Below are 25,859 nucleotides of genomic sequence, written 5' to 3' on the forward strand. Positions count from 1 at the left end.
AAAGAACATGGCACTCGACGGCATCGCAGTAGTCACCGGCGCAGGCAGCGGTATAGGCCGCGAGATTGCCCTCGCCTACGCCGCCGCCGGAGCAGCAGGCGTCGCACTCGCCGACCTCCACCCGCAGAACGCAGAGCAAGTCGCCATCGAGAGCACGGCCACCGCCACCAATCCCGACTTCCGGACTCTGGTTCTGTCAGTGGACATCTCCCTAGAAGAGAGCGTGGATCAGATGATCTCCGAGGTAGCCGCTGAGTTTGGGAGGATCGACTACGCGGTGAACAGTGCCGGGGTCAGCAGCCAGAGAACCCCCTGTGATATGATTTCTGTCCGAATTGTGTCTAAGCTCATGCAAAAAAAGCAGATCGGCGTCCAGTTCCCGGCCGAGGTATCCGAGACCAGCGTGAGCGAATTTGACGCCTTCTACAATATCAATGTCAGAGGCACACTACTCTTTACCAAGGCGGTGAGTCGCATTATGAAGCTCCAGGCCAGAATGACTATACAAGGTTGCCGGAGTGGAACTGCTCGAAATGTTGGTCGCGGCTGCATCGTCAATATTGCATCCTGCAACTCCTTCATTCCAACGCGCGGGATAGTCCAGTATACGGCTGCGAAGCATGCGGTGATGGGGATTACAAAGAACGCAGGTGAGCAGAGCCCTGCGCACTGTGCACGGACTTGTCTGATGTGTGTACAGCGCTGAACAACGCCGTCCATGACATTCGGGTCAACGCAGTTTGTCCGTCGTGGGTGCAGGGGCCGATGATGAACCGGGTGTTCGACGGTAACCCTGCTTTCGAGGAGGAAGTGTTGAAGACCATTCCGCTTGGACGATTGGCTATTTCAGAGGAAGTCTCGGAGGCAGTCATGTTCTTGAGCGGTCCGGGGGCGAGCTACATTACTGGCGTGGGATTGATTATTGATGGGGGGACTACGCTGCAGACTCGGACATGAGTGAGGTCACAAGATAAACAGAGCATAGCATACCGTATCTCTGGAGGAACTATACCTTCATAGTCAAAATCATACAATCACTACTTCATAGTCAGAATGGAAATCTTTATTGACCGCGCATTACCCCAAGGATGGACCTCAAACAACGCATTCTCCCCAACTCAATCCAGATCATACTTGAGTGCAGATCTCATATTCCAGTCCATTTTATCGCCAACCAACTGACTCACTGGATGTCAGCATCACCGGACCGTACATAAACTTATAAATTGGTGTCATTACCAGACGTGGTAAAACCATACACAAGGCTGTAAGATACGGTACCTAGTACCTCAAAAAGACAAATGCACAGGAGACACCTCGGCGTTAGCCGAGGATCGGCGGAGGAAGCATGACAGGGGAAGCTCGGTCTTTTGTAGCCTTTGATTGGTCGATGAAGAACTATTCGCGCACGATCAACCGTGGGCAACATCAGCTTCTCGGGGTTAGCGGGCCATCGAGTCAACAGGAGGAATATCCCAGTAACGAGACAGCTCGAAGTGTCATTTGACAGAAATTGCGGCCTTTCATCAGCAAGGTTGGTCAGAGCTTTGTTGTGCTGGACAAAGAGGAGAAGAAGCCAAATTCTTGCCACGTGTACTCGCGTGTTTCTTTGTCAGAGCAAGCAGCTTCAAGCAACTGATATCGCTCTCCGGGCTAGATAGCAAGCCCCTTCCCAACAGCCTAGAGCACTTGTATCTAGATCGAACCTACGGTCTGTGCCGGCTTAGCTCACAAGCCTTCCCGCCTTGTCCAGCCCACGAGTCAAAAACATCAACAAACAAGAGCCGCCTGACACTCGGTGGGAGGATTCATGGTCATAGCAAATAGAAGAATAGGATAAAGATTAATAACGAGTTCACTTTATGTTTATCATCGTAAAAGACTCTCGCATCGAAATCAGGTTTTGATATACTTTGTATTCATGTAGATAGGCAAATCCGTGAGAATTGGGGTAATCTAGAGGAGCGCTATAGACCACCTAGCTTGCCCCATTCAACAACCTGCCCCTTCCCCAACTCCCTCCCGTCTACCTGCGGGATCAAAAACCCCGCAAAATACTCATCCAGGTCCTTCACCCGATCCGGTCGAACACTACATCCTACCCAGAGGTCAGGCCTGACAACGACAACCGCCCCGGTGCCATGATTGACCCCCCACACGGTATGCCCGTCCTCATCCGGCGCACGATCATCCGAGACGACCGTAGCAATCGCCTTCAGAGCCTGCAACGCCGGGTCTGCCAGCCTCTCTTCAATCTCAAACGGCAGACACTTCGTCACAACCACAACATTAAACACTCTGCGACCTCCAAAGCGAACATAGAACCCATTCGGATTGGCCAGCGCCTGCGCAAACCGCCTGACATAAGTGGCCACCGCGCCCTCCCAGGAGGAGACGAACAGAACCAGGTGAAAGAACCCGGCGCCGCGCATTACATCATACAAATAGCCTGTGCTGTTGCGGTTGAGACTCACCCGCGGGTTCGGCGCGCGAACACCGCTGTCGACAGCCACAACTGGCGATGTCTCGAGGTCTGATGCGGAGGGGTGGCGACGGCATAAGGCGGACTTTCCGTAGGCAACATCTAGTCCGAGCATGAAGGCGCCGTACTTGGTGTAGAAGTCTGCTAAGTAGAGGTGTTCGGGCAATGAAGTGCCGGGTGGGAATAGGCCGTAAGGTTCCCCGCGCACGGCGTGTTGGATAGCCTCGGCGCCCAGGTCCTTGCCCAGCGAGTGGGTGTGCAGCACGGGAGCATCGGAGTTGCAGCAGTAGCGGAGGTATTTGCCGGATATCTCGACGACGTTGGCGGCATGCAGACGGCGTTCCGAGTCATACGTCGGAAGGAGGGCTGAGATTGGGGATAGGTTGCGCGCGCAATAGCCGAGTTTCCAGGCTAGGTTAGAGGCGTCGAGGATTGAGGCGTTGAGTCCAAAGGCTCCGAAGACAATGTGGACGTGGCTATTGCATGACCATGCGCAGTTAGTTGTGGCCTAGTCGAGGTTGTAAGGTGGGAAACTAAAACAAAAGCGCACGAGGCAAGCTTACGCAGCATCACCTGCGAGGTGAACTCGCAGACCATCAGAGGAAAAGGCCTCTGCAACCCGCTCACTGACTTTCCAAATCGCAAACCAGGTCAGCGGCGAGGCAACCCGGACAGTATACGGTGTAAAGATGCGATTCGCCTGCTCGAGGACCTCATCGGGCGTGATGGAGTTAGTATCCACCTTGCCTCCAGCTTCCTTGAAGGAAGGATCCCGTTCCTGTCGTTATTTGGCGATACGCTCAATCAGTGACAAGTTGAGCTGCGTATACAGCCGAATATGCCCGTCCTCGCGCGGAATAATCACGCAGCAACCATGCTCCGTACTCAGATAGCCGCCAAAGATCCACGCATGAGGGTAGTCAGACTCGAATTTCCCGTCCATGATGCCCCAATACATATCCGTACTCACGCCATGGAAGGGGATATTGAGCTTCTTGCGGATCATGCTCGCAGCTCCATCGCTTCCAACCAGAAACTTGGCGCGAACGGTCTCTGTCTCACCGGTCCGGTTATCTCGAATAACCGCTCGGACAGGCTTTTCAGGATCTCCAGGAGATCCAGAAACCCTGTACTCTTGAAGAGTCGTGCAACGCTCGCCCAGCACTTGATGCCGCAGCAGATCTCGGACAAAGATCCGCTCCAGCTGACCCTGTGTGATGACGTTGAGGCCCCGGTACCGGAAGTCCGATTGATGCGTGCGGCCGTGGAAGAGTTCCGTCTCGCCAGATCGCCGTCCGCTCGATCAGGGGCCCTTCCTCACTGACCTCCGTCGCGATGCCCCATACATGAAGGAGCTCCAAGTATCGGGGCAATACAGCATCGGCACGGCCGGTAGGCAGAGGCCCTTCGGTTTTGTCCAGAATCCGGATCTTAATGCCCTGGCGGACAAGGCTGAGAGCGATTTCTAGACCTGTTGGTCCGGCTGAACCCGATAACCGCGAGTCAGTACAATTAAAACGCTGTTTGAGATAGGAGCTATGGCGAGCTGCGTACCTCCTAAAATGAGCACATCCACCTCGCTCGATGGTTCCCACCAACCCAGTGGTCCAGCGGGCGAGTTCGTGCCGTTGAAGATGGTGGGCCATGACCGCAGTCTGCTCTCCCCAAGGGGATTATGCACAGAGGAAGTCACGATATCAACAGAGGGAGGAGTCACATGGTGCGATTGAGGATTAGGGAATATTTCTGCATCAGGCTTGGGATATCTCCAAGGCTCGCCTGCAGAGGGCTGTCGGAAGCCGTTTTTCCAGGTACATGGCTCGGGGGACTTGGACATTGTAAGAAGTGTAGAGGTAGAACTTCTGGGGTTAGACAATAATAGAGATGAGTGAGCCTAGCACAGAGAGGGAGTTCGTCACGTATAGTCTGTCTCTCCCAAACGAAAGACTACAGTTATCCTCCATTTTGTATATCCCTTCACTAACCACGTCATGCGATGCTCCAATGTCATCTGCATCCATTCACGTCTCATCATCGCAAAGGATATACCCAGTCCAGAATATTCTGGTGTCATCTTGCGAGGACAAGTGAGCTTTGAGTTATGGCTCTCTCTCGCATGCCGATAACTCGTAGCGGAATTGTCCAAACTTTCAATATGAAGAGCAGTGGATTCGAAAAATACAGCAGTGACGTAGAAGATAAGGCTTCTTCCGAGTACTAGACTTTCGCTTCAAAAGGGTCGGTAGCTCAGTGGTATGAGCAAGAGATTGCAGATCTCGAGGTCGCGTGTTCGATCCACGCTCGGCCCTCAAAGCGTTTCTTTTTTAGTTTTTGTATTGTTAGCTCGCTCTCAATATTCATGAAAATGATATCTTCGCAGTGATTCGAAGTTGCAATTGAGGGGGTGAATGGAGGGGAAACAATGGCAGTCATCATGCAGCCTTGCTGCGCATACTTCCCGATCTCGAAGGACCCTTGAGCATTGTGATCTCAACGTACTGGATCCGAGCTGCAGCGTTGATACCTCTTGCGTGTATTCGTCGATGGCTTTTCGTTTTCTGTTGTCTGGATCCCGAAATATATATTTTGCTCGGAGTGAAAAGCAACAATGCACGTGAAGGATTTTATCGAATCCAGGAAGATGCCATTCGCGACACTCTTGCCCGCTTCTCTCAGGTGGAACCAATCTTCATTCATTAAACACAACAGGTGGTTCCAGATATTTACAGTACCTAATTGTATTCACAGAACTTTACCTGTTTGACTCAAAGCTCGTGATTCTCGACGCCATCACCAGCAGCAACAGCTGGTCCCTCACGTCTTGCGGTGAAAACCCCGCACAACGATACCCACTCATTTGCTGACTCTGTCTGAGGTGCTTCTAAGATAGCGGCCGCTGGGCCAGTTCTTTTGCACTACTTTAACCACTAGACAAATATGCCGAAGATGAGAAGAGAGGGGGAAAGGCCTTTGTTGCAAGGAAAAATGTTCGTGAACCAATTTGGGGAGCTAGAAATAAGAAATTGATTTGAAAACCATGCGCTGTGAATACGATGGAATCCGAAGCAGGATGTACACTACTGTAGCTCGCACGATCACATTATGGACAGGAATCAAGATACCCTAAAGACCCCCAATCTTTTCTTCCCTGAATCTGATTGCCAGTTTCTCCAAGTTGAACCAGCGGTAAAAGAGCCAGTCAAAGGCCGTATGCGGGAGAAACGTGCTGAAGAACCAGACTAAAGTCGGCGCATTGCCATAAAAGAACCATGCTTTGGGCGAAGGCTTGACTATCTCCTCTATAACACCCTTGGCATATTCCTCTGGCGTCATTGTGTCTACGCTGGAGGGAAAGTCAGTTAGTGGGTGCGTTTGCGAATTGTAACCGAAGGAAGTCAGAACCACTTACTGGGAGTCCTACGAACGTGCTGCCGGAAGGCATCGGCGAGGGGCCCGTAAACAGAGCCCTCAGGGAGACTACGATTGAAATCCGTCTTAAGGATGTTGGTGGCTACCTCACCGGATATCACATTTACCACGCGAACTCTTTAGGAGCCGTTAGCCCCCTCCAAATCTTGTAGTGAAAGGGAGGTAATTGCACGACGAACCCAAACGGCAACATTTCAACGCGTAGAGTGTTTCCCCAATGGATCAAGGCAGATTTGCTTGCGTTGTATGATGATCCGTAGACGTATGGGCAGATGCCGCCTATGGAGCCGATGTTCACAATCACACCTTGCCCCGCGATGAGCATGCGATGAAAGACATGCACCATCTGCATCGGCCCGAAAACATTAACACGGAACATCTTTTCGACCTGGGCGGCATCTGTGTCTACTGCTGGCATTGTGTAACTTAGACAATTCCCTTGGGAGGCTGTCAGTCAACGACTGGCGGGTATGAGAATAGGCCTCACGCGTTGTTGATTAGAATATCAAGTCTACCATTGGCATGAGTCTCGGGAGCCGTATGAAGCTCTTTGACGCTCTTCTCGCTCGTCCCATCTACTCTATAGATTTTGACATTGCGAGCAGTCAAATGAGTGTCGTCTTCGTGGGGAAGCAGCGTGGCGATAACAGTGTAGCCTCGATAGACGTCAGGATCTTCTAAAAGCCCAGTTCAGCCCTGCGGTGCAGTACCTTTATCATGTAGACCATACGCAAGGGCTTGGCCGATGCCACCTGCACCACAGCTAGGGCATACTGTCAGTAAATGACGATGACCTCGGTATTGAGAGAGTTACCCGGTGATCAACGCAAATTTCCCAGTCATGGTCAATAAGAAGCTAAAAGATATGAATTTCTGAGCGAGTCGTCAACGGAATCTTTGATCTTGAAGAGAGCATAAGAGACACAACAGCGGCCAGACCTATTCTGACTGTATGGCTCCTTCGGGGATCACGGCTCTCGGGCTAGTTGCGAGCCAGCTCAACCGTCGTTTGAATGAAAGCCCAGGACGCAATCTGGCGTAGGGAACAGTAAGCTCTACCTTGACAATCTGATTTTCGCTCCGAGTGACACGCACTCCACCAGTAAGCAAGGACACCCTCTTCGAAACAAAAGCCAAATCTATTCTGTATCATCGCAGATCTAGCCGGTAAGTCTCGAAGACGATATTCAGAAATTTACACAAATCCGAAGGTAATTCTGATGATCGGTCCGGTTTCTCAGGAGACTTGGTTTTCCGGATTGCGTCGTCAGCAAAGTGAGGAATCAACAGCAGCTTGTTGCGGCAGAGGTGCATCACGACTCATCTTCGACTCCCTCAATAAACCAGCTGAACAACAAGGATGAGGCCTGTTCCAGCGTGATAACTGCTCAATGTGCCAGACCTCGAGAACAGAAGTTAGCGAACAAGATATCATCTGGTCCTTAGACTGTATAGTAGCATGCAAAATCGTGCCAAGAGCTGCAGGCACAATACTCAACAGGGGCACATGGCCATCAAACTACACTTCTAAATGCGTTCGCAGAGTGACGTAGAAACCTGCAATTTCTGTTGATTTCGATTGAGGCTGCATCATTCTACAACATGGATTGCTGCTCAGTATTCAGCCACTTAGCCAAGGAACGAAGTTTCTGAGCCTTCCTGGCTTAGTGATCATCACCAGGCAGAGTAGTTTCTGATGCCTCAATTGATCCCCGGGCATTGAGCTTGGGCTCCGAGTACCTGACGCTTCTACAGAGTCAGCAGGGTCGCATTGCCGGCCCCGGACAAAATGGAATTAAGAAACCTGATAGTCATTGACTTAGACTAGGAGATAGTGTGAGAAAAAACAGCTGGAAAGCATGAATACGACAGTTAGTGCGAGAGGATGACGTCTCACATGTTAGCATTGCATCAAGCCTGCAGACCACACGTGGAAAGACTGTAGCTAGGAGCGGCTCAATTGAAGAAGAAAAGGTATGGAATATCAAAGTCTGGCTATGGTCATAAATTAAATCATCGGGTGTTTGCTAGGCATTGAGAGAGGCAGAAGAATAAGTTTGAATTGGCAACGCCTAACCCACCGAAATGTTGAGCGCATTCGAAGTTAGCAGTCACCGCAGCCATCCTCGCAATGCAAAATACTATGCCTAGTACTAGATACCATAAGCAATAAGAACAAATTCAGTATCCAGCCTTAATTCGAGGCCCAGGTGCGGAGCATACTATATCGACCAAAGTCCACACAACATCCAAAATCAAATTCTCATCCCCATCAGACTAGAGTATATACTGATCCCTTACTACTAGCACGCATAAACTGACCAACTCCCCTAAGACAAGATCCTACTTCCTCTCATCAGCCGGATAACTCTCCGCCAAGCGCCCCATATCCTGCTCCACCAACTTCCCATCCAGATACAACGGCTTGATAGGCAAAAGCACATAGAGCATCCGCGCCGGCTCCGTCGGCGACAAATTCCGCCAAGTGTGGATGGTAGCCCGGTTGACAGAGACATCGCCGCGCTTCATCACGCGCTTCTCGCCACTGTCCAGCTCGAACTCAAATTCCCGTTCCAAGACCACCCCGTAGCCCAGGGAGAGGGCCCGATGCGCGTTGGATTCGCAGCCCGGGGCGAAGTCGATGATCCGGATGAGCGTGCCTTCGTTCTCCATCAGGCCGGGCTAGATTTCAGTTGCTGTGGGTTAGCAGGTGGGGGGCTTTCCTGGGTGTGCGTGTAGGAGGTGTCAATGCACTAAGAAAAAGGATGTGCGCTATGTACTGTACCTCGTGGGTGCTGGAATACTGAAATCCTGGCCGTCGTTCAGGTCGACTGGAAAGCCGGTTGTGTTGTAGATGACGTTGTTGATGGCCCAGCCGTTGGCCATGGGAGAGTCCCATTGAGAGTTGGTGGGGGGAAGGAAGACGCCTTTTCCTTTCTCATTGTGGGTGGTGATGTTGCGGGTGATATCTCGGAGGCCGGGAGCTGGGCACGTCTGCTTGCCATAGGGCCCGGGCGATGTGAAGCATTCGGGCATTGTGAATGGTTGGGAAAGTGGTTTTATTAATCCAAACTGAACAATGTGCTGGTGATCGTTAGTATTGAGGCAATGTCTCTTATACAATGAAGGGTTGGCAGTTGTGTCCGGAAAGGTCCCATTTATCTTCGAATCTTAGGGGTACGTTGTAGTTATCCCGGTGGGTGTGATATCATCCGAATTAAAGGATATTCTTTCTAGCACCCACAATCCTTAATTCTGAAAAATTCTGGTCTGAGTGTATTCTGTCCGCACCTCAATAGGAAATCATATCGTTCGGCGATTTTCAGACATAGAATGACTTAGTCTGTAAGTAGCAGTCTCCCACCTGTACTGGTAATGTCTTATACTCTATTGACTAACCTTGTGTTTGTACCAGGGTCCTGAGCCCCATATTCTGATTCCAGGCAGCCTTATTCAACTCTTGCCTTTTGCAGATCATCTGGGGAAATGTTACACTGCATCGGTTGTACCATGGGTGGCGTATCAGTTGCTTGGTTTGCAGTTCTTGAAGAAACATTCGGATTCAGATGATTCAAATCAATGACGAAACTCAACTTGAACCATAGGTCTGAGTACAATCTTCGGGCCAAGGCATGATTATTGCGCATCAGAATCATTCAAATTCAATGTAACAATGCACGAAGTACCCATTGCTATTGTTCACTACAACCATAAAAAGATGTGCTGTTCAAGATCCTGTCGTGCCACCTGACTTCTTCCCTAACACACCTCATATCAACTATGACCGACCATCTAAGCACGACGTGTAATGGTCACTTGCATGTCCTGAATCAGCATGAACACATAGCTCTTCACAGTCCAAGGATTGGTAGGACTGTAGATCGAAAAACCAAAGTGTCGCAAAAGCTGAGGATAGTCAGCACGTAGGCTTAGCTTCCAAACCGGTCTGAAGGTGACCAAGCCGGCACACGTACCTCGACGATGACCTGCTTCATTTCCATGACTACCATCTGTCGTCCCAAACACAGCCATCTCCCGTATCCAAAAACAAGGTCGTTGACCTTCTCCATCCGAGCCCTCTCTTCAGAGGTGGCCTTAAGCCAACGCTCCGGTCGGAAGGTTTCCACATCCTCGCCAAAGACAGGGTTGCGTTGGAACCTCCAGAAAGAGGTTGCGATGCCCGTCCCGCCGGGAATGAACTTACCCTTGATGACCTCTCCACCCTTGTTGACTTGCTTGATGTTGAGCCCCGCGAAAGGAGGCCAAATGCGCATCCCCTCGCAAATACAGGCATCAAGGTACGGCAGCCCAGCCACCTCTGCCGCGGTTGCCTGTGGGGAAACCCTGCCGCTTCGGGTTGCTTCGTCGATCTCAGCGCGGAGTTTGTTGTATGCTGGCGGGGAAGTGAAAATATGCAGCAGCGTTCCTCGAAGTGCCGCGGAGTTGGAGTCGGTTCCGGCAGAACTGTGCAGTTTAGATACAGCATAGGCTTGGGAAAAAGGCAATGCAAGGGAACCTACAGTTGGGTCAAGATCTCAGCCTCGGCTTGTGCGACAGACATGCCATGATTCAAGAACGATCCAAGCATATCCTGTTCGTTCTTGCCCGACTCAATTCTTTTCTTGACCGTTGACTCGGCCATTCTATCTCGTATCAGCAGAGTTCTTCAATTTGCGTCTTGCAAAATTCCGTACGCCATAAGCTCCCCAATACCCTTCTCATCTTTAGTGCTTGGACCCCACAGCTTCTTGACAAAGTCACGGTTCATAAAACGACACAAAGTTGGCATGGAATTAATCACCGAGATCATGGGTGCCTCTGCAGCAAAAGTGGTATGATAGCCATGCAAGTCTTGGTCGGTGGCGAGATACCCAAACGGCTCTCCGAAGGCCATATCGGTAATGACATCAAGGGTAAAGAATTGACACGCCCTGCTAAAGTCCATGGTACAGTTTCCATTTCCTCGGTCAATGCGACATCAATGTAGTGGAGAAAGGTCTGGATACTTCTTGCGATCTTGCGTTCGAGGATGGCATTGTTCTTTATGATATACTACAGATGCATGATCAGCATTTGCAATCCGACCACCTTGGCAGATAGCAACTACCGCTGGTTCCATAGTCGCTCGCAGTTGATCGTGTTTCGCTAGGTCTCGCTCGGAGAAAATATTGTCGATGTACGGGTTGAGTCTCATGAACGTATACCAGTCGGTTTTGGCATGTTTACTGCGGGCGTTGTTCATGTGCCGGATGATGTCCGGGTCATCGGTGAGCAGTGTGGTCGGCCCAATTCGAACCAAGTGTCCTGGGGTCATTACCCACATCAGCATCGAAGATCATTTCGGCATGAGGATCATTGCTTACCATGTTTCTTATTTGCGTCCAAAAGGATCTCGTGAAAGCGACCTGATAGCGCTGTCTTGGCGAGCCATAGCTCCGAGAAAGACGCAAGCCATGGTCCATGGAAGTTTCTGAGAAAGAACCAGGCTCTGATGTAGTTGAAGGCCAAGCAGGCAAAGATGAAGGAAGCTCCATAGAATGAGAAATTCGACACCGTGAGGTAGTCCTGAAGAGCAATACTCCGTGATAATCATTGCGAAGAAACAGCCAAGTGTCGCTTTAAGCATTCGAGGTAATGATAGTCGTAAAGAAATGTTCCGATTAGATGGCTCTGGGATAAATAGGTCAAGAGAAGGTACAGAGTAGAGCACCTGCTTCAATCAAGTCACTTAAGGTTTAAGGGAAAGATAGAGATAGAAGGAAAAGAGATGGGGGCTGACTGTAAAAGTCGGGGTCAACTATAAAAAAAAAAAAAAAAAAACAAACCTAGGGATGAAATAGCTCTCCTGCAGTTTGTGGAGAGGACCGACAACTGGGTGTTATCAAGCTTTTCCTTGTTCCATCGTTCTGCAAAACAACGTCGGGTAAATTTGAAACTCGGAGAGCCTAAGACAATCGCAGAATCAAGATAACCGTGCAAGGCCTCGAGTCACACTACTGTATGCAGCCCACATGAGACTCATCCCATGTGTTCGCCATGATCATGGAGCAGCCATGTTTACAACGTGCCACAACCGCAGGCCTTGTTCCGCCTCGAAGCGTAGGGTATGCTTTGAGCCAGCTCTTGATGCTTGAGTGAGCTCGTAGTAAACTGGTCTGGATTATAACACCTTGCACCTCGAAGCCGTTCACTCTATAGTCGATAACTTGCTCATTGATCGTCTATGGGGCTATGATGACTCCGAGTGTGAGACCGGAGGACCAGCGATAGGCGAATCAGAAAATGCTTCAAGGATCGTGCATCCTGATCTTCTCCCATTCTTCTCAGCGTACAGGTAATCTTCAGGCTCTATCCTTTCAGGATCGACGTGACGAAAGGATGTGTGAGCGGTATATCGGTATGTTGTTGAAGAATGGAGGGTGAATGACAGTCAGGCGTCCGGACCGCAGGAGAAGCGGAGCTGGTGTAGCGTAACCTGTGTCTCGGAATCATTGTCTGACATACACCTGGTCAGTCTTCGAGGGTCATGCTCAAGGATGAACTATATCGTGGAATGCAGAGTGTTGTCTCGGATACTCTTTGTAGCTTACGAACTCCGACAAGGAGACCTCGAAATTCAGACAGAAAATCGAGGCTCCATATAAAAAAGAGCCTTCTTCCTGGCTGAGCAGAAAGAATCCAGATATAACAGCCACTGATTAATTAAGAGTTCTTCAAAACAGCTATATCTTGGTCACGAAAGAGGAATGAGCCTTTATAGCCTCAAGTCAACGACATGAGCCCAACATTCAACGAACTGGAAGGAGCAATGAGCGAGTTCTCTCCAACCGTTTCAGTATCTGACTTCCAAACACCCGATGGAGTCAGTGACGGCCCCTTTGAGAACGAGCCAATCGCTATTATCGGGCTTGTTATGAGGCTCTCCGATCATGATGAGCATTAGCGATTGACATCTGTTTAGGTTGCCGGCTGCCCGGGGGAGTGAGATCTCCAAAGGAATTATGGGAGCTACTCGTTGCCGAAGGGTCTGGCCAAGGTGATGTCCCTCCTTCTAGATTCAACATTGATAGGTTCTATCATCCCAATGGGTCTGAAAGACCTGGCAGCCTTGACAAGCGAGGCGGATACTTCCTCAAGGAGAACATTCGCGATTTTGAGAACAGTTTCTTCGGGATTAACAACCTCGAGGCGACGTACATGGACCCTCAGCAGCGGAAGTTGCTCGAAGTGATGTACGAAGCTTTCGAAAGCGCTGGGGTACCTTTTGAGAAGGTATCCGGGGCCAATATCGGTACCTATGTCGGAAGTTTTGCCATGGATTTCTGGACAATGCAGGCCCGGGATTCCGAGTATTTCCATAGACTCAGCGCAACCGGAATGGGAACGACCATTCTCGCCAATCGCATCAGCCGTCTCGGACGATAACAAAGAGCTCAAGCTTCGTTACGCAAGCTGCCAGAATTGCGCCGAAGACTTCGACGTGACGAAGAATACGAGTACGAGCTGCCATTTTCACCCGAGTAAGTCTTGACATATAGCCACTGATATCTGCAAGTGACTGACATTACCACCTCAAGTGCCGTATGAGATGGATAACGATTACTTCCAGGATGATTGGGAAGGCTTTGCCGGTGAATGGTGCAAGGAGGAGTGGCCGGAGGCTTTCATTCATCCGTGTTGTGACAGAGACATCAGCCAGGAGCCCTGTGCAACGGGGTATCATCGGAAGGCTACCAGGAGAGTCAAGGAGAGGCGTTGATGCCAATGCGGCGAGAAGGGATCCTACCTGATCTATTTTGTATATATCCTCACTCTTGTGTTATTCTTGCGAGTGTACCAATCAACACAGGTGCGACAATGTATCTACACTCCGAGAGATCGCTTACACCTGCCAGTCTGCTTTGTGTTGAGATTGTGCAAACTCGGAATACTTGATCTGCAATAGTCCGCATGGTTGTAAATACCCCATCAATCTACATACATCAGCCAAAGTAATCAATAAGAACCACAGGAATAAGCTTTCCCAACACAGCCCGAATGCATGCAGGTTCTCCCTCCGTCGCTTCCCGATGACAGCCCACTGCAACCTAAGGTTCCCTTATCGATAAGCCCAACCCTAAATACTGAAGAAGCTTAACCTACCTATGTTAGGTACTCCGTAGCTCTGCAGGTGCTCCGAGTCCCGAGGGTAATTGCGTCCTCAGGCACACACTCACCTGTGGGGTTGAAGTGAAGTGTGGACCCGCATCTTCCAGTTCAATCAATTTCCGTCATCTCCAAGCAACTCCAACTCAGTCCAGCTTCCGCGCGTACATACAACATGACTGAAAACCACTAACCACTACACCCACACCTACATCTACACCCACGCTTACCGCCCATAACCCACAAGATTGACATAACCTACAATTCCCTCTCATCCTAAACAACAAATATACCGGAAACTTACAAAACCCAACACGAAATAAAGCCAACAACGTCTCGCAGAACAATGTCCTCACACCCACCACACCCCGACTCCCAACCACAACAACCCCGAGAACCACGCCACCCCCCTCCGACACCAAAACAAAGACTCCCCATCCACACAAACCACTGCCGCTTCTGCAACCACCTCCTCCTCGCCACAACCCGCACAATCACGACCCTCCCGCGCCGCAAACCCCCAGCTCAGGATGCCGCGCTGATCCTGCCGCTGCCCCGCGCAGAGGAGGAGGAGGAGGACGAGGAGGATGACGAGCTGGAGTCAAACAACAACCCCAAGGCCGAGAACGCCGCGGCGAAACAGCCTCACTACACGATCCTCCTCTCCACCACCATCCCAGACCGGAAACCTACCTTGGTGAGGCGGGAGGATGGGTTCGAGAAGCGCCTGCTACTCCGGTGCGGGCGGTGTCGCGTCGTGGTGGGGTATTTCTTGGATGCGGTGCATTTTCCGTCGACGGAGATCACCAAGGAGGCAGCAGGGGAAGATGAGGAAGATGATGGAAATCGACGGGCGAAGGTGGTGTATCTTCTGCCGGGGGCGTTGATGGAGACGGGGGCCATGGAGGCGAATGATGTTGAGAAGTTGGGGGCGATGGATCGGGAGTGGGCTGGGTGGATGGAGAGTTCGTGATTTGCCCTGGGGTATGCTGGTCCTACTGTTTTACGAAGTACAAGTTACCCTTTTTCGAATTGTCTACAGCTCAGAGATCGGAAGATGCTGGTAATCAACATAGACTCAAGGTTCTGTCTTGCATTTCCAAATTTGCTGAATGGCATACGCCAGCTCCATATACACTACAAGCGGAATAAACTTTATAACAGATGAACTAATCTAATCTCAAGCCGACAACTCCGGCAACAGGGATCGCGCAGGGAAGAAGAAAGGAGGCATTTCGTCACGAAGCGTCAGGGAAAGGGTATCGTATGTCGTTTAGTTGGCAAGGATGGTGCGGACGAGATCTGCAGAACTCGATATCAGTCTTGCTGAATTCCCCGGGATCGATGTGGGGATGTTGTCAAACGTACCGGTATAGTTGATCTCGCCGGAGCTAGTGTCAACGGCCTTCAGCAACTCATCGACTTCCTCGTCGGACATCTTCTCGCCCAGGTTGGTAAGAACTATAGCCATCGTCAATATCGCAGATTCCCCAATTCTCATCGCCCGGCGAGCGTGAACATACTGTAGCGCAGTTGGCCCACTCCAATAAATCCAGTCAAGTCCTTATCAAACACTTGGAATCCACGGGTGTATTCCTCGGGCTCGCCGGGATCGCGGAATCCTCCGGGGCGGTTGAGGACCTTCAAGAACGACTCGAAGTCAACTAGATCGTCGTCAGTCAGCAACAATCCTTTTTATAGGAATTCCAGAATCAAGGGCGCGCGCATACAGTCTCCGCCCACGCTCTTCTCCAGATCCGCGATTTCCGCCAACGTGGGGTTCTGCCCGCAGGCACGGAGGAGATCGCCCAGCGATTCGATGGCGACCTTGCCGGTACCGCGCTTGTCGAACAGCGAGAAAGCTTCCTTGTAGTTGGTCGAGGCCTGTTGATCGTGGTGAGAATGAGGTGAGTGTGCCATCTTCAGATGCGATGCGATAAAGATAGATAGATAGAAACGGCAGAGAAGGAATGGAAGCGACGGGGATGAAGAAGAGAAGGAAAGAGAGAGATTCAGATCGTGCCGCTGAGGTGACGAGCAACCAGCGACGCAAGGCTGCGATCCGCGGAAACGAGGGGCGGAAGGGATTGGACGGGCAGACGAGAGGGCCGGGATTCCACCATGGTTCCAAACAACTCTCTCGTAGATTCAACACCAGAGGGTCAACAACAATCAATTGTGTAATCAATCCCTGGCCTTAATGATAGCGGACGCGCTGCAATAAGACGTAAGGTGTCGTCGCCCGGGCATTTCCTCATCCGCCCGCCAGGAACCCCAATGCAGGCCATGGCTCCATAAGCAATGAGATCCAGCCACGTACCATGGTTGTTGTTCTGTTGATTCCACAAACGGAATGTTCTTCCTGTTTAAGCGAAGGTGACAAGGCGATGAATTGGCACGAAGAAATCAATCAGCACGTTCACCTGGGTGGGGGGTAAACACCAAAAGATATTCGATTGACTGGAATGAAGGAGGGGAGGGGAGGAAGAGGAAAGGAGGTGAGGCGGTGGAGGAGGAGGAAAGACTCAAAGAAGGGAGCGAAACAAGCAATGACGCCCGCCCCGCGCTTGTTGTTGTGGTAACCGGACACCTCAGGCTCCAATACGCGCAGTACTGAGTTCAGATCTATAGGAACGCCAACCTTGGTCGGTTCTACTGGATTAAAGAACTGAATAGGTCATAAAAACCTCTTTGCCATGGTCTCTCCCTCATGAAACATTCCTGGTCACATCATGGTCACAAACGCCCTTCGAAGCCTAGCTTGACTACCACAAAGAAAAGTAGCTGGCTTCAACTTTCATCTCTGGCAAAGTTTGCGATAAAGCGTATTAGATATACAAGAAGATTAAGTAGAAGCCTGCCGACTAAATGGGACTTGCAGTGGTGTGCACTGCCAGAATCCAGTACGTCGGCCACATTACGCGGCTGCGCCGCCATTCAGCTTGTCGATACAGCTGCTGAGTAAATTGGCCGCCTCAGTCAGTAGCTCCCAGCGAGTGTTCGTGAACCCATTGCGGAGAACCATCAGCAACCCCATACATTGATTGCATCCTTTCATCCCCTCAAGGTCACTGGGTTCGCGAACTCCGCCAACCCGCCGCAAGAACTGCTGCATGTCATGTCGCTGCTCTGCAGGTCGAACCAGTTTGACAGGGTGATTGAGCGGGCCTTCAAGAGCGTACCCGTAGCACCAGACCACGAGAGCAGCAACATAAAGGACCCATGGTCGGTTGAGCAGGTAGTCATCCCGTCCCGAGTAAGCTTCATCATTATCGAGCACCCGCTCCTCGTCCAACAGACACTCAGACAGAAACCTCAGAGCGTAGAATGTGGCGTCGCGGGCCGTGGCCTTAGTTGCCCATCGGTTCATTTTTTCGCGCGCCCCGTCGTAGTCCTTTCGGGTGATGGCGCGCCCCATGAGCCGCCCAGCTCCGGCAAAAACCTGGCAATCCACAATGTCAACATGGGAGGCCATATGTGCAAGTCCATGCAAGACATCGCGCGATTCGAATACATTGGCTTCGTCCCAAGGGTGTCGCGCTCGGTAACCCCCGGTAAACGATCCTGGCTCCGACGTTCCCAAAGCCTCGTCGAAATCCCGTCGCCAGTTGTCAAAAGCCCGCAGTAAGGCGGACCTCCACTTATCGCGACCCCCCAATGCCTGCAGCACACCCAGCGAACTTACCTGGAGATCACGCTGGTTCATGTGCCAGCTGACACTCAGCAAGCCTGCCATAAGAATGGTGCGTCCAAATGCATTGGTTCGGACCGGCTGGCCATTGAGCGTCCTTTTAAGACCATCCAAAAACATGAGAGGTTTGACTCCATTCGCATGTAGACTAGATTGCACTCGAGCCACTTCAGAGGCATTGGTCGCAGACCATAGCGCTCCATCGCACGGAAGAGGCAGACGCAGCTCGTGGGCCACCATCTTGGCTGAGTGTCCAAACATGGTCGCATGCGTAGAGTCTAACACAAAGGCTGCAAATGCTACCCGCCTTGTAGCTTCGGCTTTGATCCAGTGAGTCCATGACTCTTCCGCCACGAAATCGGGAGTCAACGTCGACCCGGTTACTGAGCGACTTTGTCGATCGTCTCTAAGGCTCGCGGGGGAATCTAGTGCAGAGCGGCCAATCAACGAACTGCCACGTCGCATTAACGTAAGAGTAGTATCATGGTGTATATGCGCTCGCTCATGCAGTGCACGGGTGGAGTACATCTTCTCGTACACTTCGAGGAGGAGTAGTGCCTGGAAGACCCACAGCTTTGCTGGAGGCCGAAAGTCGGCATCCATGAACAACTCCCAACGTAAATGCCATGCAATAAAGTTCGCCAGCTCAGCTGCGGTCTCAGTGACGTCTGATCCATACATCTTGTCCAGGGTAGACGCTCCAATAGCTATGACAGCCAGCAGAAGCAGGTTTGGGGCTTTGTTCAAGACAAATGACGGACGATGCAAGATGGGTAATTGAGGGTGGAAATGATGCCAGTACGATGCGATATAGGCCTCCATCATGCGCGGTCCTAGGACATGGCGGTCGTCATTCATATCACCTTCCATCAAAGCATCCTTCCGTTTTGCCACTGCTGAGTATGCTGCTTCATTAAAGCGTGACCCCATAAGCGCAAGAAGCTCCTGTCTCTTTTCATTTGAGAGGCTCATTCGTGAAGACCCGGCGTCCAGGATACTAGTCACGCTCATCGGATCGTGCGGAATTACTCCGTTCATGAAACTCCCGTACCCAGGATCGCCCAGCAAAAACTGGTTCTGCAGCTGGATCGCATTGAGGTAGTTCGGGATCATATTGGTTGCAGATGGGTAGCCCATCGAGGACGAGCTGGGAAGAGGGTCATTGAACAGCCACGCTGTGAAATCCTCGGGCATTGCGAAGGGAGACCGATTGTGCGTCTCTCCGCCAAAAATCGGGTAGACACAGGAGGCCAGAGCGTCAAAACCAGGGTCTGCCACCGTTGACCCCGGAGCCATCATACCGGGAACAGTGTCCAGCGCATCAAAAGTACTCACGGTGTCCAATGTCGCCGGCGCTGAAGTTGTCACTGCTGGCGCCAAGATACCCGCGTATCCATCCCCAGGCATCGGTGCATATGGTGCCGGATTTGCCAGCGACTGCCCATCCATATAGCTAGATATGATTGTCGTTTCATTTACAGAATGACGTCCTCGGTTCTGTTGACCTGTTTCGCCCGAATGTAGAGACATGCTAGTCGATGGATGACTCTGGTGCGTATGGTAATCCGAGGGGCTGAAAGTACTGGCTGACTGGCCCGCCGGGGAGCTGGTGTTTCGGTTGCTCAGACTAACAGAGCGAGAAAAGGTGGGATCTGATAGCTCAACACCCGGCTGTGAACTAAGTGGTGGATATTTGTATGCCTGAGGCGAATGCCCTGTCCGAGAGGGAACCGCAGCGGATTTCACGTCGATATTGGTGATGGTGATGGAATCTACCCGTCCCTCAACTGACGCCTGGGTTGATTTGTGTATGGGAGAAGAGATTGGGACCCCAGTCGGGGATTCGCTGTGGGTTTTCTTAAGCACGGGCGGCTTGTTCTGCTCAGTTGAGACAGTCGGTGCATGATTTACGGTAGCCTGCGCGAAACTGTCCCGCTTCTGCAGTTGAGACCCTTGCGTCGTGTGTCGTTCACGATGGCGCAGGCAGAGGTCCTGTCGGACAAAGGATCGGTAGCAGTCGGGAAAATCACATCGGTAGATCTGTTTTGGGGTATCTAGGTTGATCGCTAGTCAGCTTACGCTCCTTTGAATAATCCTTTGAAGGTGGGGAAGCGAACGATTCAGCTGATGACGGTACAGGTGTTCTGCGCGCGAATAACTCTTCCCACACCCATCAAAGGTACATTCAAATTTGCGATCCGTCTGAACTTTCCGAGTTCTCTTCCTCTTCCGTGAGGAGCCATCCAGCGCCGCATCTGCCGCATCGTTTTCGGTCGACATATGTGTTTCCTCGCGGGAGCTTTGAGGTCCCTGTTCCGGGGGAGCTACTGCAGTGACAGCTGAAGTCATCATGCGCAAGGATATGGCAGTGGAAAGTTTCGATCATTAGTGCCTTGTCGGTGGGCGGACATGACCCGCAAGAGCTCGAACTCAGATTCAGGGTGTAGCGAGATCAGCCATAGGAAGCTAGAGTGAATGGAGAAGAATCCAATGGGAGCGTGTGTTGGTCGTCGGCGTTAGGTACAGTCGTAGATTCGCGCGACCCCGTGGGGACCGAAATCTCGGCGGGCGGGACGGATCAGCTTCGGGCAGATGTCGAGGACGGTTTCGATCTATGGGAAACACTGTGAGGCTAGGTATCCGAGTATAATAGCGGTATCGGGTCTCTGTAGGTGCCGAAAGAATGCGCAGCGCGCGCGAGGTTAGGTTTAGCGTACGACAGATTGTAGGCTGTTGGGAAAAGATCAGGAATTGGAGACGGAAGAGGGGAAGATGGCCGGGGAGGTTCCGAAGAAACTCACGACTTAGCGCAGCTCCCGATTCCACCGAGTGAGCGCAGTCTTCGGAATCGACAGCCGCCTGGGATCAAACGATTGTATTAGAAGTGGGAGTCTAGGGCTGATACATCTGAAAGATGAGCAATGAGGGGATCTTAGATGGACCCTGAGACTCCGGGGTCGTTGGAGAGACCGCGTGCTGTTGCGAAGGTGGGGCAGATCCCGATCGGAGGGCGGAACGGATTCGATGGAGGGATGGAATGCTTTACACGCAACCTTAATCCTTGTTCAAGGTTGACAATGTATACCGTACACCTGCACCGAACAGTCATGGAACCCGGCTATAACACTAGAACATTCAAATACCTGTTAGATGATCTCATCAAACTACACTACGAATGTTCATTACATGCATATACATATAAACATCACAGCTGGGAACATATTGTGCTGCAAAAGCTACAACAATACAAGAGACTCAGGAAGAACAATCGCACATAAGCAACAAGTTGTCACTAACACTTAGAAATCTGTCATTGAGCGAATGAGTAGTAAAGTTCGAAGCATAGGCCAGGAGTAAGCCTGTAGCAATGTCTATTAGCCAGTAAATGACGCAGTGAGCTTACATATATACACATACGTGGAGCCCTCTGGATAATCTTTTAACTATGACAAGGCGGTTAAAAATATATCAGATCCCTACTCAAGCATCCTCCTCATACTATTATGTCGAAAGCGAGATGAGCTTTCCTATATCAGCCTGCACTGGCAGGGGAAAAAAACAACAAAAGAAAGGTCGTGCCCGGGTTCGAACCGGGGTTATTGGAACTTGGTTGGTATCAAAATCCAAAGTGATAACCACTACACTACACAACCTGTTCTTGGAATACAAGGCCTTTATCTAACTAATATCCCTTTTGAGCATCTTTTTGTGCATTTGCAGCAAAAATTGTTCCCTGGCGATAGCAGTCAATGAAGGTACAAATATTCCGGCCTCAACAATCTTCTTAATTCCACTTGGTATGCCTCCACAGTGTTGACGAAGCAACGTTCATCAAAACAAACTGCGTTCCAGACCCATGTATAAGAATGTCACTAATGTGAGTCCGCTAGACTCTGCTGGATTTTCAGTTGAGATATGGCCGCAATCACAAGACCATCATACCCATTGCACCACACACTATGTAGGTCAGACGAGTGACCCGTGCCAGGCAATGTCCAGACTTTATGTCGATTTCGTGGTCTGCTATAAGTAACCGGCGTGTCATTGTTCTTATAATATATCTAAGTTTCCTACGCTATAATACTAATGGTGTCACGTTTTTACAAAGTGGGTAACCGTGCAAGCTGTTTTGTCCGCTTGCTGCCCCCCCCGGATGGGTCGTGGCCGCTAATCATCCGCGAATGCTTATAGAACGACCTGATGCAACCGTGTATGGGCGATGCTGATGCTGGGGTGAGAAAATACATGATGGGCAGTCTGAGTGGATTCTCGACGCACAATTGCATTCTGAATCTTCTCAGATGGATGCCGTGGACGCGAAATGTGTTCGTGTCAATGTCCGCCCCGACCCAGAGGCCGAGCGTCGGTGGGTGATGTGCGCCACTCCCAACATCCTTAGCGGTGCTGTGACCTGACTTGCTCAGTCCCGTGGCTCCTCCGATTTGAACATCTATCCACTGAATCTGAATCGGGTGGCCTCAAGTCGGCCCAGACCGTCTCTGGGAGCCACATTTCGGCGGCGGTAAGAATTGGTGAAGTCTGTACTTGTCAACTAATGGGACTCGATCATCCACTGGTAAATTTGATCTTACCTTGAAGCAAGACCCGAATCTTCCGGGTCTCACCCGACTGGATCTTGTCAAACAGCCCCTTCAATAGACGCTCAGCCTCGCCCTGCTTCATCGTACCCGCAGGAAGCATTTGCAAAGTGGACTGCAACCAAGTTCCCGCATCTTCAGGCATCAATTCAAACATGGACATCAAAACACCGGAGGCATCTGGGAAGCACTCTCCAGGGAAGGTGAACATCATGCCTGTAAGGATCCGCTGGACAAGCAGTTGACCCTGGGATGCGATAAGCCGCTTGACTGCCTCACGAACTTCGACGGGCGTCGAATATGCATTGCCATCAGAAGTGGTGAACTCGGAAACCGCTGGCTTTTCGAATGCAAAGCTGAACAGATCATGATAATAATGAAGAGTGGCAATCAGAGGGTCAATCTGCTGAAGGGTGAGGGCGCTTAGGGCCGCCGAGAAAATGGGAACCGAAAGCTCAGATGTTATGCATTCCTTGGGATAGAAGCGGATCGCATCCGACGAAAGACGGTAAAAATCCTCGATGACTAGTTGCGATTAAATTAGCTAGGCCGCACGAATGACACTTGATGATGATGGACACGTACCATCAGGTAGGTTCTCTGGAGGCAAATCGTTGAGGATGCGCAAGAATGCAATTGCTTGCTGTTCGTAGAACTGGAAGACAGCCTGGCTTGTGTTCGCATCCACAAACTCAGCACCCTCCGAGAACTCGCGGACGACGGCATCAGTGGCCCACAAGAAACATCCTTCACGCGACGCCTGGAAGCCACTAGCAAGACTCTGGGCCAGAGTTGGCAGTAGAGGAGCGATTGCAGTTCGGTAGGAGATGATCATATTGCGCCAGCAACGGCAAACTCGTTCGAGGATTGGTGTGGATGATGTGAAGTTCAGCGCAATCGTGCTCATGATGGGCAAGATCTCACCACAGTACTTCACGGCGGGGTTCTCTTCACGGGGAGAGACATATGGGTTCACGACCATGACGAAAATGGTAATCAGCCCAATGTGATCTATAATATAGTCAGCGCGCCATCCTCAATGAATGTATGCCATCGGTCCTACCAGCAACAGCCCGTTGGCTTTCTTCATCCTGAGCGTTATTCGCTAGGTTCATGATGCGAGCCATGATAGGGTCACAGAACAATTTCAAGGTGTCATAGATCTTCTCCAGAGGTTGGACTGCAACCACTGCTGCCACGCCCTCGGTTACCTCCTCTTGACTCGCAGGCTTCAGCTTGTCAATCACGGACTCATAGAACGTGTGGAGCTGGGCAATGTGACCCCCAAGCAGCTTTTGACAGTCTGTTCCCAGGTACTTGAAGGCCAAAGCCGCAGCCTGGACCACTTCGGGAGAGCTATGCTGGAACCCAGAGATGACGTAGTTTAGTTGGGCCTCCAAAGTCTCCGGGTGCTGTGCCGTCCACTCCGTGTAGCGTGCAAGTGCCATGATAGCCTGGAATCGCACCTTCTCTTGGTTGGGAATCTGCACGATCAATGGAATAACCTGAGTTAGGACGACGCTTTCCTCAGGATCCACCATGCGTCCCATGGCCCTCAAACTGAACAGTGGTGCCTCGAGCTCTTGCCAGTGTGGGACGTGCTCATCACTGGACTGCGACGCATACTTGGAGACCCACTGCTGAATCAACTGGTATGCTTTAGTCAAGCACTCGGTGACCCCGATGACAGCGCAGCAATCCTTGAGTACATCTCCCATTGAGTGGCGGAAGTGCCGGAATTTCTCCTCCTGCTCGCGATCACCTCCAAACAAATCCGTCTCGCCTTCTTCGGGCCCAGGATATTCGAGGTGCTTGACCATGATATCCACCAACCGCGAGAAGACGTCGCTCAAATTCACTCGGGCGTCTGCGTATCGATCCAGCGTCACGTACTGCTTTAGTTCGTACCAGAAAACGAAGGTCAGTGAAATTGCGTCTCGTTCCCAATCCCGAGCGCAACACTCCAAAACTGCCTCGACCAGACCACGGAAGTCGGATGGTAGACGTGCGATCAACACAACCCACGCTTCACCGGCTTCTGCAAAAAGTCTCGTGATGCCTTTGTAGGCATCGGTATCCTCGGATTCGGCAAACTCAGCGATTTTGGGGCGAAGTGAAATTATGCGCGGATACAAGGCTTGGATAATGGCAAGCGAATCGTCGACTTCACGGGTATCTCGATACAGTGTGCACATGCTGTCTACGGCAGCCTCGAAAGATCTGTCGTCATCAAGTCCCTTCAAAATGACGTCCATCAAAGGCGACTCCACAATCTTGGCGGCCGGAATCTCGCGCATCCATGAAGTGATACAATCCAAGAGGCGCGGGTTAGTAGAGGCAGTCGCTGTGTGATGACAAAAGCGATTGCGGTCAGCAATGTAGAAATGAACATATCAGGGTGATATTGTACATACGTGATGACTGAGCATATTGAATCAATAGGTGCATCACCTGTTCAGCATTATCTTCCAGGAGTTCTTTTGTCCGCATGTTGAGATCATCTTCCTAGGTAATGACAGGGTGTTAGGGTCAGGGGGATACGCGATCGCAGAGTAACAGTTTGAAAGGGGGTTTCTCGTGCCAAACATACACTCAGATTGATCTTGCGGCCTTCCGTTACTTCTTCCGGGAGAATCTTTAGGAACTCCAGCACGCAATCTCCAGCGCTACTTCCCAGTGCAGCGCCCACGGTAGGGAGTACGTCCTTCCATGCAAGCATCTGAATAGCCAGACTGGCCAAGCATACGCATAGCTGTGTTTGGATTGGCCGAGGACCCGCGGCGAAACCCACAAGCAGGTTCAGGATAGAGTCTCTGAGCGCGACTACAGATTCGGTCGGCAACTGATCGAGATCGAAGATGATCTTGTTGGGGTCAGCAGGCAGGAATGGCTAGACCCAGGTCGGAGTACCAATTCACCTTTCCTTTCAACGTCGTCGCTGCGAACAACTTGGCTTCGACAGGAACATCCGGAGATTGTAACATTTCATGGGTGATGGTCCAAGCTTCGACCTAGAGACACAAGCCCAGAAATGGTCAGCATCGGAATCATGGGCGGCATCAATTTAATTCAAGGTGGCGGAATGAGGGGTAGGATAACCTACCGATTTCTGAAATTTCTCTAAGAATTCATGGGCATGCGTTTTTTCGGCGCGCGACACATTTCCTTGCATGGTAGCGACCGCGGCCAGGACCGGGCCAAAGGCCTGCCCTGTAGCCCCCTCCTTGCTCGTCATCGTTTGTCAACTCGGGGGTTTGGGATGTTCTAGAGAGGGGGAGGAAGTTGGTGTAATGGAGTTGGGAGAAAGAGGGGTTCAGCCAGGCCGGAAGGCTTAACACCTATGCAGTGCGATCATATACACTCATTAAATAACATTAAAAGAAAGAGTTCAAAGACAAGAGACAAGCGCAGAAATCCTCAACTAAAATGGCGGAAGATTTGAAGGAGGGGGGAAAGTGAAGAGGAAGGGAGGGGAAGATTGACTTAGTAGTAAGTTAGTGGTGGTGGTGGAGGT

General features: G+C 51.1%; 10 protein-coding genes and 2 non-coding genes across 12 annotated transcripts; 4 read left to right on the forward strand and 8 right to left on the reverse strand.

Moving 5' to 3' along the window:
- Positions 1-7: 7 nt before the first annotated feature.
- On the forward strand, positions 8-976 carry BO72DRAFT_479069 (SDR family NAD(P)-dependent oxidoreductase; the record flags this gene model as incomplete). The annotated part of the gene is made up of 3 exons (XM_040947555.1): positions 8-292; positions 365-650; positions 701-976. 3 exons carry the CDS (start codon positions 8-10, stop codon positions 955-957), a joined length of 828 nt encoding a protein of 275 aa, XP_040799036.1. The 3' UTR covers positions 958-976.
- A 920-nt stretch (positions 977-1,896) lies between these two features.
- On the reverse strand, positions 1,897-4,399 carry BO72DRAFT_514702 (uncharacterized protein; the record flags this gene model as incomplete). Its single annotated transcript, XM_040949528.1, has 6 exons — positions 4,037-4,399; positions 3,808-3,965; positions 3,281-3,761; positions 3,046-3,235; positions 2,031-2,958; positions 1,897-1,956 (listed from the first exon to the last, which is right to left on the reverse strand). Exons 1-6 carry the CDS (start codon positions 4,317-4,319, stop codon positions 1,897-1,899), a joined length of 2,100 nt encoding a protein of 699 aa, XP_040799037.1. The 5' UTR covers positions 4,320-4,399.
- Positions 4,400-4,718: 319 nt separating this feature from the next.
- On the forward strand, positions 4,719-4,791 carry BO72DRAFT_t202. The gene has a single exon. It is a non-coding gene; the product is annotated as a tRNA-Cys (tRNA).
- An 814-nt stretch (positions 4,792-5,605) lies between these two features.
- On the reverse strand, positions 5,606-6,754 carry BO72DRAFT_470368 (NAD(P)-binding protein; the record flags this gene model as incomplete). Its single annotated transcript, XM_040947025.1, has 6 exons — positions 5,606-5,820; positions 5,892-6,028; positions 6,091-6,336; positions 6,399-6,588; positions 6,622-6,674; positions 6,726-6,754. 6 exons carry the CDS (start codon positions 6,752-6,754, stop codon positions 5,606-5,608), a joined length of 870 nt encoding a protein of 289 aa, XP_040799038.1.
- Positions 6,755-8,254: 1,500 nt separating this feature from the next.
- Positions 8,255-8,947, reverse strand: BO72DRAFT_498491 (cupin domain-containing protein; the record flags this gene model as incomplete). Its single annotated transcript, XM_040948779.1, has 2 exons — positions 8,255-8,571; positions 8,716-8,947. The coding sequence occupies 2 exons, from the start codon at positions 8,945-8,947 to the stop codon at positions 8,255-8,257; spliced, it is 549 nt and encodes a 182-aa protein (XP_040799039.1).
- Positions 8,948-9,703: 756 nt separating this feature from the next.
- Positions 9,704-11,225, reverse strand: BO72DRAFT_470370 (cytochrome P450; the record flags this gene model as incomplete). Its single annotated transcript, XM_040947026.1, has 6 exons — positions 9,704-9,817; positions 9,886-10,375; positions 10,432-10,554; positions 10,606-10,845; positions 10,918-10,919; positions 11,019-11,225. 6 exons carry the CDS (start codon positions 11,223-11,225, stop codon positions 9,704-9,706), a joined length of 1,176 nt encoding a protein of 391 aa, XP_040799040.1.
- A 1,643-nt stretch (positions 11,226-12,868) lies between these two features.
- BO72DRAFT_341890 (beta-ketoacyl synthase) lies at positions 12,869-13,321 on the forward strand (the record flags this gene model as incomplete). Its single annotated transcript, XM_040940621.1, has 1 exon — positions 12,869-13,321. A coding segment is annotated over one exon (453 nt), but the record flags the coding sequence as incomplete, so codon positions are not given.
- An 870-nt stretch (positions 13,322-14,191) lies between these two features.
- Positions 14,192-15,135, forward strand: BO72DRAFT_450120 (uncharacterized protein). Its single transcript, XM_040945179.1, has one exon. The coding sequence runs from the start codon at positions 14,403-14,405 to the stop codon at positions 15,027-15,029; it is 627 nt and encodes a 208-aa protein (XP_040799042.1). The 5' UTR covers positions 14,192-14,402; the 3' UTR covers positions 15,030-15,135.
- Positions 15,136-15,179: 44 nt separating this feature from the next.
- On the reverse strand, positions 15,180-16,199 carry BO72DRAFT_184899 (putative cytokinesis EF-hand protein Cdc4). The gene is made up of 4 exons (XM_040939491.1): positions 15,787-16,199; positions 15,580-15,720; positions 15,425-15,517; positions 15,180-15,358 (listed from the first exon to the last, which is right to left on the reverse strand). Exons 1-4 carry the CDS (start codon positions 15,974-15,976, stop codon positions 15,330-15,332), a joined length of 453 nt encoding a protein of 150 aa, XP_040799043.1. The 5' UTR covers positions 15,977-16,199; the 3' UTR covers positions 15,180-15,329.
- Positions 16,200-16,973: 774 nt separating this feature from the next.
- On the reverse strand, positions 16,974-20,856 carry BO72DRAFT_470373 (putative C2H2 finger domain protein; the record flags this gene model as incomplete). Its single annotated transcript, XM_040947027.1, has 3 exons — positions 16,974-19,801; positions 19,865-20,086; positions 20,838-20,856. 3 exons carry the CDS (start codon positions 20,854-20,856, stop codon positions 16,974-16,976), a joined length of 3,069 nt encoding a protein of 1,022 aa, XP_040799044.1.
- Positions 20,857-21,317: 461 nt separating this feature from the next.
- On the reverse strand, positions 21,318-21,400 carry BO72DRAFT_t204. Its single transcript has one exon. It is a non-coding gene; the product is annotated as a tRNA-Gln (tRNA).
- A 389-nt stretch (positions 21,401-21,789) lies between these two features.
- On the reverse strand, positions 21,790-25,845 carry BO72DRAFT_450123 (nuclear import receptor MTR10). The gene is made up of 8 exons (XM_040945180.1): positions 25,449-25,845; positions 25,264-25,356; positions 24,936-25,208; positions 24,760-24,850; positions 23,409-24,689; positions 22,931-23,356; positions 22,340-22,870; positions 21,790-22,286 (listed from the first exon to the last, which is right to left on the reverse strand). Exons 1-8 carry the CDS (start codon positions 25,578-25,580, stop codon positions 22,198-22,200), a joined length of 2,916 nt encoding a protein of 971 aa, XP_040799045.1. The 5' UTR covers positions 25,581-25,845; the 3' UTR covers positions 21,790-22,197.
- Positions 25,846-25,859: the final 14 nt, after the last annotated feature.

Source organism: Aspergillus fijiensis, assembly GCF_003184825.1.
Source record: "Aspergillus fijiensis CBS 313.89 unplaced genomic scaffold BO72scaffold_42, whole genome shotgun sequence".
Classification (NCBI taxonomy): Eukaryota; Fungi; Ascomycota; class Eurotiomycetes; order Eurotiales; family Aspergillaceae; genus Aspergillus; species Aspergillus fijiensis.

Coding starts and splice junctions, on each gene's coding strand:
- BO72DRAFT_450120 (XM_040945179.1), top strand. CDS start 14,403: ATGTCCTCACACCCACCACACCCCGACTCCCAACCACAACAACCCCGA.
- BO72DRAFT_184899 (XM_040939491.1), bottom strand. CDS start 15,976: ATGGCACACTCACCTCATTCTCACCACGATCAACAGGCCTCGACCAAC. Junction 15,721..15,786: donor GAAGAGCGTGGGCGGAGACT/GTATGCGCGCGC, acceptor ACGACGATCTAG/TTGACTTCGAGTCGTTCTTG. Junction 15,359..15,424: donor CGGCGAGATCAACTATACCG/GTACGTTTGACA, acceptor CGAGTTCTGCAG/ATCTCGTCCGCACCATCCTT.
- BO72DRAFT_450123 (XM_040945180.1), bottom strand. CDS start 25,580: ATGACGAGCAAGGAGGGGGCTACAGGGCAGGCCTTTGGCCCGGTCCTG. Junction 25,357..25,448: donor TAGAGAAATTTCAGAAATCG/GTAGGTTATCCT, acceptor TTGTGTCTCTAG/GTCGAAGCTTGGACCATCAC. Junction 24,851..24,935: donor GCCGCAAGATCAATCTGAGT/GTATGTTTGGCA, acceptor GTCATTACCTAG/GAAGATGATCTCAACATGCG.